This window comes from Rana temporaria, chromosome 11 (assembly GCF_905171775.1).
Source record: "Rana temporaria chromosome 11, aRanTem1.1, whole genome shotgun sequence".
NCBI lineage: Eukaryota > Metazoa > Chordata > Amphibia > Anura > Ranidae > Rana > Rana temporaria.
Window position 1 is genome coordinate 851,763 of NC_053499.1, and position 12,621 is coordinate 864,383.

Genomic DNA, 12,621 nt, shown 5'->3' on the forward strand with positions numbered 1-12,621 from the left:
CCTCCACCTAAATCTCATCTCTTCACAGAAGCCTGTCCCTCCTCCACCTAAATCTCATCTCTTCACAGAAGCCTAACCATCCTCCACCTAAATCTCATCTCTTCACAGAAGCCTATCCCTCCTCCACCTGAATAAAGTCCCGCCATACAAACTCATCAAAACCACAATGACCCGGAATAAAACGAATGAAAGAAGTACTTACAGTAAGTGGCTGTCCTTCCACTCGTCCGAAGTGCGTTCCCCGATGACGCTCGTCAGGACTTCAGAGCTGGATGGCATACCAAATCTCACGCCGTCCCGAGCCACGAGGATCCGAAGTCACTGCCGACAAAACCACATTCAGTTTAGTGAAAGTCCGAATCCGACCCGACCGACCTTCACCACCCGCCACATCCCGAACCGGTGCACCCCCCGAGACTCTTCGCTGGGGCCTGGCGGAGCCGAACCGGTGCACCCCCCCCAAGACTCTTCGCTGGGGCCTGGCGGAGCCGGACTGGCCACCCCCCCCTCCCCTTTTCTCCAGTGACACACCAGCGGCCCCTCGGCGCTCACACAGCCAGCCGGAGCTGCGTCCAGCGCGGCGAATCGGCGAAGCAACACTGGGGCATTGTGGCTCCCTCACACTTGACAGTAAGTTATGAGCCCTTTGTGAGTTGAAGGGAAACACATCGGAATTTGGCAGGAAAACATAATACGGAATTCTCCTGTCTGTGAGACCTGCAGCTTTCTTCCCCCCTTCGGGGAAAACAATCGCCCATTGTTGGCCATAAGAAAAGCCAGTTTGACAGATGAAATATAGTGAGGCCCCTCTTAGGAAAACAGTCAACAAAAGCGCCATTGAGGACAAACCTTTCCTGTCATTTCCGAGGGATACTTTTCTCTGACGCCCCCCCCATCCCCCGAGTGTCCCCGACTTGTCGCACCAATCCCCCCCCTCCCCCCGAGTGTCCCGACTTCCCACACCAATCCCCCCTCCCCCGAGTGTCCCCGACATTTCACACCAATCCCCCTCCCCCGAGTGTCTCCCACTTTTCACACCAATCCCCCCCGAGTGTCCCGACTTTTCACACCAATCCCCCCCCCCCCCCGAGTGTCCCCGACTTTCCACATTTCACACCAATCCCCCCCCCCCCCCCGAGTGTCCCCGACTTCCCACACCAATCCCCCCTCCCCCCGAGTGTCCCCGACTTTCCACATCTTACACCAAACCCCCCCCCCCCCCGAGTGTCCCCGGCTTTCCACATTTCACACCAATCCCCCCCCCCCGAGTGTCCCCGACTTCCCACACCAATCCCCCCTCCCCCCGAGTGTCCCCGACTTTCCACATCTTACACCAAACCCCCCCCTCCCCCGAGTGTCCCCGACTTGTCGCACCAATCCCCCCCCCCCCCCCCCCGAGTGTCCCGACTTTTCGCACCAATCCCCCCCCCCCCCCCCCCCGAGTGTCCCCGACTTCCCACACCAATCCCCCTCCCCCGAGTGTCCCCCACTTTTCACACCAATCCCCCCCCCATCCCCCGAGTGTCCCGACTTTTCTCACCAATCCCCCCCCCCCCCCCGAGTGTCCCCCACTTTTCACACCAATCCCCCCTCCCCCGAGTGTCCCCAACTTTCCACATCTTACACCAATCCCCCCCCCCCCCCCCCCCCCCGAGTGTCCCCGACTTCCCACACCAATCCCCCCCCCCCCCCCCGAGTGTCCCCGACTTTCCACACCAATCCCCCCCCCCCCCCCCGACTTTCCACACCAATCCCCCCCCTCCCCCGAGTGTCCCGACTTTCCACACATTTCACATCAATTCCCCCCCCAACCAGTAACCCTGACCGTGCCGGGCCCCCGTACTCCCCCCCCCCCCCCCCCCGGGGGATGGGACCGAGCCATAGGGCCACTTTCTAGATACAATAAGTCCGTGTCCTGAAAGGGATTGTGAGCGCCGAGCCAAGAGAAAGGCCATTGTCTGCCATGAAGAGCCGATTCTGCCGCAGACAGGAAGGAAGACTTTGCCGGGGGAGCCCCCTGTGAGCTCATCGCTGGCGAGGACCGCCGAGCGCCGCCGACACCTGGACCGCCGCGAACACTGAGCCGTTTTCTGAAAGGGATCTGTGTGCCGGGGATCCGCCATTGTGACCGTCATAGAACAGCCATTATCCCCGCGCCAACACTGCCGATACCGAGATCAATCCCCGCGCCAACACTGCCGATACCGAGATCAATCCCCGGGCCAACACTGCCGATACCGAGATCAATCCCCGCGCCAACACTGCCGATACCGAGATCAATCCCCGCGCCAACACTGCCGATACCGAGATCAATCCCTGCGCCAACACTGCCGATACCGAGATCAATCCCTGCGCCAACACTGCCGATACCGAGATCAATCCCCGCGCCAACACTGCCGATACCGAGATCAATCCCCGCGCCAACACTGCCGATACCGAGATCAATCCCCGCGCCAACACTGCCGATACCGAGAACAATCCCCGCGCCAACACTGCCGATACCGAGATCAATCCCCGCGCCAACACTGCCGATACCGAGATCAATCCCCACGCCAACACTGCCGATACCGAGATCAATCCCCGCGCCAACACTGCCGATACCGAGATCAATCCCCGCGCCAACACTGCCGATACCGAGATCAATCCCCAATATTCATCAGTTATTGGAAGAGAAGTGCTACTGTGCAGAGTCCATACATACAGAATAAGAGGAGATACCGAGAATCACACCCGACATACAGGACAGGAGAAGTAGTACTGTGCAGAGTCCATACATCCAGAATAAGAGGAGATACCGAGAATTACACCCGACATACAGGACAGGAGAAGTAGTACTGTGCAGAGTCCATACATCCAGAATAAGAGGAGATACCGAGAATTACACCCGACATACAGGACAGGAGAAGTAGTACTGTGCAGAGTCCATACATACAGAATAAGAAGAGATACCGAGAATTACACCCGACATACAGGACAGGAGAAGTAGTACTGTGCAGAGTCCATACATACAGAATAAGAGGAGATACCGAGAATTACACCCGACATACAGGACAGGAGAAGTAGTACTGTGCAGAGTCCATACATACAGAATAAGAGGAGATACCGAGAATTACACCCGACATACAGGACAGGAGAAGTAGTACTGTGCAGAGTCCATACATACAGAATAAGAGGAGATACCGAGAATTACACCCGACATACAGGACAAGAGAAGTAGTACTGTGCAGAGTCCATACATACAGAATAAGAAGAGATACCGAGAATTACACCCGACATACAGGACAAGAGAAGTAGTACTGTGCAGAGTCCATACATACAGAATAAGAAGAGATACCGAGAATTACACCCGACATACAGGACAGGAGAAGTAGTACTGTGCAGAGTCCATACAGGGAGTGCAGAATTATTAGGCAAATGAGTATTTTGACCACATCATCCTCTTTATGCATGTTGTCTTACTCCAAGCTGTATAGGCTCGAAAGCCTACTACCAATTAAGCATATTAGGTGATGTGCATCTCTGTAATGAGAAGGGGTGTGGTCTAATGACATCAACACTCTATATCAGGTGTGCATAATTATTAGGCAACTTCCTTTCCTTTGGCAAAATGGGTGAAAAGAAGGACTTGACAGGCTCAGAAAAGTCAGAAATAGTGAGATATCTTGCAGAGGGATGCAGCACTCTTAAAATTGCAAAGCTTCTGAAGCGTGATCATCGAACAATCAAGCGTTTCATTCAAAATAGTCAACAGGGTCACAAGAAGCGTGTGGAAAAACCAAGGCGCAAAATAACTGCCCATGAACTGAGAAAAGTCAAGCGTGCAGCTGCCAAGATGCCACTTGCCACCAGTTTGGCCATATTTCAGAGCTGCAACATCACTGGAGTGCCCAAAAGCACAAGGTGTGCACTACTCAGAGACATGGCCAAGGTAAGAAAGGCTGAAAGACGACCACCACTGAACAAGACACACAAGCTGAAACGTCAAGACTGGGCCAAGAAATATCTCAAGACTGATTTTTCTAAGGTTTTATGGACTGCTGAAATGAGAGTGAGTCTTGATGGGCCAGATGGATGGGCCCGTGGGTGGATTGGTAAAGGGCAGAGAGCTCCAGTCCGACTCAGACGCCAGCAAGGTGGAGGTGGAGTACTGGTTTGGGCTGGTATCATCAAAGATGAGCTTGTGGGGCCTTTTCGGGTTGAGGATGGAGTCAAGCTCAACTCCCAGTCCTACTGCCAGTTTCTGGAAGACACCTTCTTCAAGCAGTGGTACAGGAAGAAGTCTGCATCCTTCAAGAAAAACATAATTTTCATGCAGGACAATGCTCCATCACACGCGTCCAAGTACTCCACAGCGTGGCTGGCAAGAAAGGGTATAAAAGAAGAAAAACTAATGACATGGCCTCCTTGTTCACCTGATCTGAACCCCATTGAGAACCTGTGGTCCATCATCAAATGTGAGATTTACAAGGAGGGAAAACAGTACACCTCTCTGAACAGTGTCTGGGAGGCTGTGGTTGCTGCTGCACATTGCAATGTTGATGGTGAACAGATCAAAACACTGACAGAATCCATGGATGGCAGGCTTTTGAGTGTCCTTGCAAAGAAAGGTGGCTATATTGGTCACTGATTTGTTTTTGTTTTGTTTTTGAATGTCAGAAATGTATATTTGTGAATGTTGAGATGTTATATTGGTTTCACTGGTAAAAATAAATTATTGAAATGGGTATATATTTTTTTTTTGTTAAGTTGCCTAATAATTATGCTCAGTAATAGTCACCTGCACACACAGATATCCCCCTAAAATAGCTAAAACTAAAAACAAACTAAAAACTACTTCCAAAAATATTCAGATTTGATATTAATGAGTTTTTTGGGGTTCATTGAGAACATGGTTGTTGTTCAATAATAAAATGAATCCTCAAAAATACAACTTGCCTAATAATTCTGCACTCCCTGTACATACAGAATAAGAGGAGATACCGAGAATCTCAGTGAAGTAGTACTGTGCAGTTTTCCTATATTTCAGCTGTACATTATTATGCCCCCCCTCCCCTCCCCCCAGCGTGAGGTCATACTCAGCGGCGCTCTATATTGCGCTCTCCAGGGGTGGCTCGGCCTGGTGGAGGATCGATGTTTCTGCCAGATGCCGATTGTTCTCGGTGACGATGTGGGAAGACATCGCCCGTCTGTTCCTCGGCCAGCGCTCGGAGCAGGAAAGGGCCACCGCGCAGTAAAGTGGCGCTCCGGATCGGGTGACACGGGACTCGCACATCGTTTGGAAAACATGAATAGACGCCCGGCTCCGCTCCACCCAGATACAGTAACCACCGTCCCTGTGTCAGCGGACCGCGCCTCGACTTACAAACCCAAAATGGACGACCTTTTATTCGCTCCACGCTCTGCGTATTCATCTTTTTTAAATCCTGCTTTCACCTAAATTTTTAATGCTTTGATCTCCTGCAGCCTCTTTGCAGACACTTCCCGTCTCCATACACTCCGGTGACGGCTGCATGGCGGGTCTCCCGATGGTGACAACGGTGGGCCATGTCTGTGTAATGTGTGCTGGAACAGCAAGTTGTAGTCTCCATGATGGGGTGACAACACAGGAGCACAACTGAGAGACGGGGACAGAGCGTTGTCACCCTACAGCAGGAAGTGACTGCACAAGGACCTCCGTGGCGGGATCACCGGGGATGAAAGCCGAGTTGTGCCCGAGATACTTTTATTATCATCTGATAGGATGAGAGATTTTACAGATACTTTGTAACTTTCTAGCCGTCACTATTTCTTACATTGTATGACAACGTCCCCCACATGTCACTATTACATTGTATGACAACGTCCCCCACATGTCACTATTACATTGTATCACAACGTCCCCCACATGTCACTATTACATTGTATCACAACGTCCCCCACATGTCACTATTACATTGTATCACATCGTCCCCCACATGTCACTATTACATTGTATCACAACGTCCCCCACATGTCACTATTACATTGTATCACATCGTCCCCCACATGTCACTATTACATTGTATCACATCGTCCCCCACATGTCACTATTACATTGTATCACAACGTCCCCCACATGTCACTATTACATTGTATCACATCGTCCCCCACATGTCACTATTACATTGTATCACATCGTCCCCCACATGTCACTATTACATTGTATCACAACGTCCCCCACATGTCACTATTACATTGTATCACAACGTCCCCCACATGTCACTATTACATTGTATCACATCGTCCCCCACATGTCACTATTACATTGTATCACATCGTCCCCCACATGTCACTATTACATTGTATCACATCGTCCCCCACATGTCACTATTACATTGTATCACAACGTCCCCCACATGTCACTATTACATTGTATCACATCGTCCCCCACACGTCACTATTACATTGTATCACATCGTCCCCCACACGTCACTATTACATTGTATCCCAACGTCCCCCACATGTCACTATTACATTGTATCACATCGTCTCCCACATGTCACTATTACATTGTATCACATCGTCCCCCACACGTCACTATTACATTGTATCACATCGTCCCCCACATGTCACTATTACATTGTATCACATCGTCCCCCACATGTCACTATTACATTGTATCACAACGTCCCCCACATGTCACTATTACATTGTATCACATCGTCCCCCACACGTCACTATTACATTGTATCACATCGTCCCCCACACGTCACTATTACATTGTATCACATCGTCCCCCACACGTCACTATTACATTGTATCACCACCATCTAATATCCACCATCCAACCACCACTATCCGACTACGACCGCTCACTATTCATCATCCAACCACCACCATCTGACCATATCAGATGGTGGTGGTTGGACGGTGGATATCAGATGGTGGTGGTTGGATGGTGGATATTAGATGGTGGTGGTTGCAAGGTGGATAGTAGATGGTGGTGGTTGGATGTTGGTGGTTGGATGATGGGTAGTGGGTGGTCGTAGTTGGATGGTGGATATTGGATAGTAGATGGTGGTGGTTGGATGATGGGTGGTGGTTGGATGATGGGTAGTGGGCGGTTGTAGTCGATTGGTGGTGGTTGGATGGTGGATATTAGATGGTGGTGGTTGGATGGTGGATATTAGATGGTGGTGGTTGGAAGGTGGATATTAGATGGTGGATATTAGATGGTGTTGGTTGGATGGTGGATAGTAGATGGTGGTGGTTGGATGGTGGTGGTTGGATGGTGGATATTAGATGGTGGTGGTTGGATGGTGGATAGTAGATGGTGGTGGTTGGATGGTGGATATTAGATGGTGGTGGTTGGATGGTGGATAGTAGATGGTGGTGGTTGGATGGTGGATATTAGATGGTGGTGGTTGGATGGTGGATATTAGATGGTGGTGGTTGGATGGTGGATAGTAGATGGTGGTGGTTGGATGGTGGTGGTTGGATGGTGGGTAGTGGGTGGTCGTAGTTGGATGGTGGATATTGGATGGTGTTGGTTGGATGGTGGATATCAGATGGTGGTGGTTGGATGATGGGTAGTGGGCGGTTGTAGTCGGATGGTGGTGGTTGGATGGTGGATATTAGATGGTGGTGGTTGGATGATGGGTAGTGGGTGGTCCTAGTTGGACAGTGGATATTAGATGGTGTTGGTTGGATGGTGGATATTAGATGGTGGTGGTTGGATGATGGGTAGTGGGTGGTCGTAGTTGGATGGTGGTGGTTGGATGGTGGATATTAGATGGTGGTGGTTGGATGGTGGATAGTAGATGGTGGTGGTTGGATGGTGGTGGTTGGATGGTGGATATTAGATGGTGGTGGTTGGATGGTGGATAGTAGATGGTGGTGGTTGGATGGTGGATATTAGATGGTGGTCGTTGGATGGTGCATAGTAGATGGTGGTGGTTGGATGGTGGTGGTTGGATGGTGGATATTAGATGGTGGTGGTTGGATGGTGGATATTAGATGGTGGTGGTTGGATGGTGGATAGTAGATGGTGGTGGTTGGATGGTGGTGGTTGGATGGTGGGTAGTGGGTGGTCGTAGTTGGATGGTGGATATTGGATGGTGTTGGTTGGATGGTGGATATCAGATGGTGGTGGTTGGATGATGGGTAGTGGGCGGTTGTAGTCGGATGGTGGATATTAGATGGTGGTGGTTGGATGATGGGTAGTGGGTGGTCCTAGTTGGACAGTGGATATTAGATGGTGTTGGTTGGATGGTGGATATTAGATGGTGGTGGTTGGATGATGGGTAGTGGGTGGTCGTAGTTGGATGGTGGTGGTTGGATGGTGGATATTAGATGGTGGTGGTTGGATGATGGGTAGTGGGTGGTCGTAGTTGGATGGTGGATATTAGATGGTGGTGGTTGGATGGTGGATATTAGATGGCGGTGGTTGGATGATGGGTAGTGGGTGGTCCTATTTGGATGGTGGATATTAGATGGTGGTGGTTGGATGGTGGATATTAGATGGTGGTGGTTGGATGGTGGATATCAGATGGTGGTGGTTGGATGGTGGATATCAGATGGTGGTGGTTGGATGGTGGGTAGTGGGTGGTCGTAGTTGGATGGTGGATATTAGATGGTGTTGGTTGGATGGTGGATATTAGATGGTGGTGGTTGGATGGTGGATATCAGATGGTGGTGGTTGGATGGTGGATATCAGATGGTGGTGGTTGGATGGTGGATATTAGATGGTGGTGGTTGGATGGTGGATATTAGATGGTGGTGGTTGGATGGTGGATATTAGATGGTGGTGGTTGGATGGTGGATATCAGATGGTGGTGGTTGGATGGTGGATATCAGATGGTGGTGGTTGGATGGTGGATATTAGATGGTGGTGGTTGGATGGTGGATATCAGATGGTGGTGGTTGGAAGGTGGATATTAGATGGTGGTGGTTGGATGATGGGTAGTGGGTGGTCCTAGTTGGACGGTGGATATATTCTGCCCTCAGTACAGGTTCCCTTCACCCGTCCCCATGTGATGTCAGTTCTGTAAAACACAAATCGCAGAGCGCCGCCAATAACACAAAGCGTTGCGGCTCCGCGTTCTCATCCTGCGGCGATGGACGGCGGCCGCGTGTTTGGCCTTTCCTGTGTCAACAAGAAGATAATAAAAAGGTTCCTCGGCTCTCATTATATGAAGACGCCTCGCATTGTGCAGAAGGTCAGAGAGCACCTGGAGCCGTATATTAAATCTGAGGGGGGGGGGGGGGGCGCTCCTCATATAAATACACCTGCCAGACCTCAACACCCCCTGTACAGCAAGATGGAGCGGGAGGAGGATCGGCCATCCCTAGTCCCATTCCATGTATATACTACGTCCCTTTCTATGTCCTATACAACACGCCACCCGTGTCCCTTCCTGGGTCTCATCCCATGTCCTATCCACCACCCGTGTCCCTTCCTGGATGATACCTGGACAAAGATGGTGCCATGTCCTGTGATCTCTGTAAAGAGCGAATAAATACCTGGAAGGGTCACACTGACACATCACTTATCATGAAAACCTTTATCTGATGACAGGTCTCCACACCAACTCTTGGCACAGCTCTGTGCTCTCTGCTCCACCCAGCGGTGCAATAACTGGCAGCTCCGCACAGCCGCCTCTCTGTGTGTTTTTCAAGAGTCTGAGTCCCGGGTTGTGAACTCCAATGATCTGAAAACTTCACGTCTCAGCGATGAATTCCCAACTCAGACAGAAGACTCACTTGTGTCGCTGCGCTGTGCGTTTCTACAGAGAGAGGAGGAAGACGACCACATAGATGGAATGAACATCAATACCGACCAACGCTGGAGCACCCGGGTCTGTGCCCATTATGAGGGGTTCCCACCATCCCTGTGCTGAGTTTCCGGGTCTGTACACCCGCTGTGCCCATTATGAGGGGTTCCCACCATCCCTGTGCCGAGTTCCCGGGTCTGTACACCCGCTGTGCCCCATTATGAGGGGTTCCCACCATCCCTGTGCTGAGTTCCCGGGTCTGTACACCCGCTGTGCCCATTATGAGGGGTTCCCACCATCCCTGTGCCGAGTTCCCGGGTCTGTACACCCGCTGTGCCCCATTATGAGGGGTTCCCACCATCCCTGTGCTGAGTTTCCGGGTCTGTACACCCGCTGTGCCCATTATGAGGAGTTCCCACCATCCCTGTGCCGAGTTCCCGGGTCTGTACACCCGCTGTGCCCATTATGAGGGGTTCCCACCATCCCTGTGCTGAGTTCCCGGATCTGTAGACCCGCTGTGCCCATTATGAGGGGTTCTCACCATCCCTGTGCTGAGTTCCTGGGTCTGTACACCCGCTGTGCCCATTATGAGGGGTTCCCACCATCCCTGTGCCGAGTTCCCGGGTCTGTACACCCGCTGTGCCCATTATGAGGGGTTCCCACCATCCCTGTGCTGAGTTCCCGGATCTGTAGACCCGCTGTGCCCATTATGAGGGGTTCTCACCATGCCTGTGCTGAGTTCCCGGGTCTGTACACCCGCTGTGCCCCATTATGAGGGGTCCCCACCATCCCTGTGCTGAGTTCCTGGGTCTCTACACCCGCTGTGCCCATTATGAGGGGTTCCCACCATCCCTGTGCTGAGTTCCCGGGTCTGTACACCCGCTGTGCCCATTATGAGGGGTTCCCACCATCCCTGTGATGAGTTCCCGGGTCTGTACACCCGCTGTGCCCATTATGAGGGGTTCCCACCATCCCTGTGCTGAGTTCCCGGGTCTGTACACCCGCTGTGCCCCATTATGAGGGGTTCCCACCATCCCTGTGCTGAGTTCCCGGGTCTGTACACCGCTGTGCCCATTATGAGGGGTTCCCACCATCCCTGTGCTGAGTTCCTGGGTCTGTACACCCGCTGTGCCCCATTATGAGGGGTTCCCACCATCCCTGTGCTGAGTTCCCGGGTCTGTACCCCCCGCTGTGCCCCATTAGGAAGATGGTAAAGATCCCCACTATAGATGTTTGCCCGGAGTCCCCCTTTATTCCCCGGGGGCGGAGCTGTGACCAGTCCAGTAGCGGAGTTGAGGATTGGTCCATTCTCCGGTCTCTATTTTTAGCCTCTGCTCTCATATTCTATATTTATTGGTGAATGGTCAGCACTGGGCGGATACCTCTGACATCACCCGGCTTCCAGCTCCGCCCTAACACCAATTCTTCCAAAGTGAAGGAAAACATCCGCCCAACGCGGACTCGTCATGGTGAGTAAGACGCTTTACTCATCACAAGCCCCAGCCTGAGTGATGAGATCTACACGCTGCCCCCCCCCCCACGGGCCCCGGGCCCAACACCTTCCCCCCCCCCCGCTGGGCCCCAACCCCCCCACGGGCCCCTCTCTGACCTGTGGGGTGGTATAGGTGGACACACGCAGAGAGATTTGCGATCAGTCCGGGTGCCAGCGATTCACCAAAATACTGAAAATGAAAACCGATACTTTGTTCCATTTTATGTTTTATTTATTGTCACTTTGTATCATTATCACACAATATGGATCGCCGATCGATCAGAAACAGAGATGATTGATTAGAACACATATCATTGATCGGCATTACGATTGGTTCCCCGGCACACACAGATATTTGTTTGCCAAAAACACAAATCGATCAACAAAAGTGCGTCAGATTCATCCAATTAGAAGGAGAGTCTCTGCTCTGCGATTGGAATCAGATTAGTCACCCTGATTGGTCCTCGTGTGGCTTCCAATACAATCAGGTGTTGTGGATTCTTTACGGTAAGAGCAGATGGAGGAGAATTCACCGTGACAGAGGATCGACTTCTCCCCGGTAAGGATAGTCAGGCTGGACAATTGATGAGCACAGTGAGGCTGCAATTGATGGGCACAGTGAGGCTGCAATTGATGGGCACAGTAACGACAATTAATGGGCACAGTAGCGACAATTAATGGACACAACAGCGACAATTGATGGGCACAGTGAGGCTGCAATTGATGGGCACAGTAGTGGCTATTTGGGCACAATAGCGACAATTAATGGGCACAGTAGCGACAATTGATGGGCACAGTGAGGCTGCAATTGATGGGCACGTTAGCAACAATTGATGGGCACAGTGAGGCTGCAATTGATGGGCACAGTAGTGGCTATTTGGGCACAATAGCGACAATTAATGGACACAACAGCGACAATTGATGGGCACAGTGAGGCTGCAATTGATGGGGTTTTTTTTCATTTTTTTTGCCCCCCCCAAAAAAATTTGGCGCACCAGCCGCCGCTGGTAGATTGCGGGTTCTTTACTGTAAGAGAAGTCCGTCAGTAATACAAATAATTCCCACGCTGCAGCAATGACGCGAGTATCGCTCCTTTTATTGTAAGATTCTTGGCGTTTATTCCGAGGCCTCCGACTTCTGATCCACAAAAATATTTGATTGCATTTTGTTTTTGTGATTTGCCGCTAGAATACGGCGGTGACCTCCCCTCCCCCCACATAATACAGATAAAGAGGATCAAAGAGCAGTGATAAAGCACAGGAGCGGCTGACAGAACGCATTGTGTTCCCGGATTCCTGGACCCGTCTAATGATGCAGCAAGAATGTAAACACGGGGCCGTCTCCCGGCACACGGGCGGAGCGCGGCGATACGGCGCAGACACAAGCGGGGAGCGCGGG

The 12,621-nt window shown here is 51.5% G+C and overlaps 1 protein-coding gene across 1 annotated transcript in view; it reads right to left on the reverse strand.

Moving 5' to 3' along the window:
• The window catches only part of SOX6 (SRY-box transcription factor 6), a 326,771-nt gene that overhangs the window by 243,450 nt on the left and 70,700 nt on the right, over positions 1-12,621 (reverse strand). The window contains exon 2 of the mRNA XM_040328672.1: positions 203-321. Within this exon, the coding sequence (XP_040184606.1) occupies positions 203-279 (77 nt within the window). The 5' untranslated portion in view covers positions 280-321. The remainder of the gene's footprint in view (positions 1-202; positions 322-12,621) is intronic.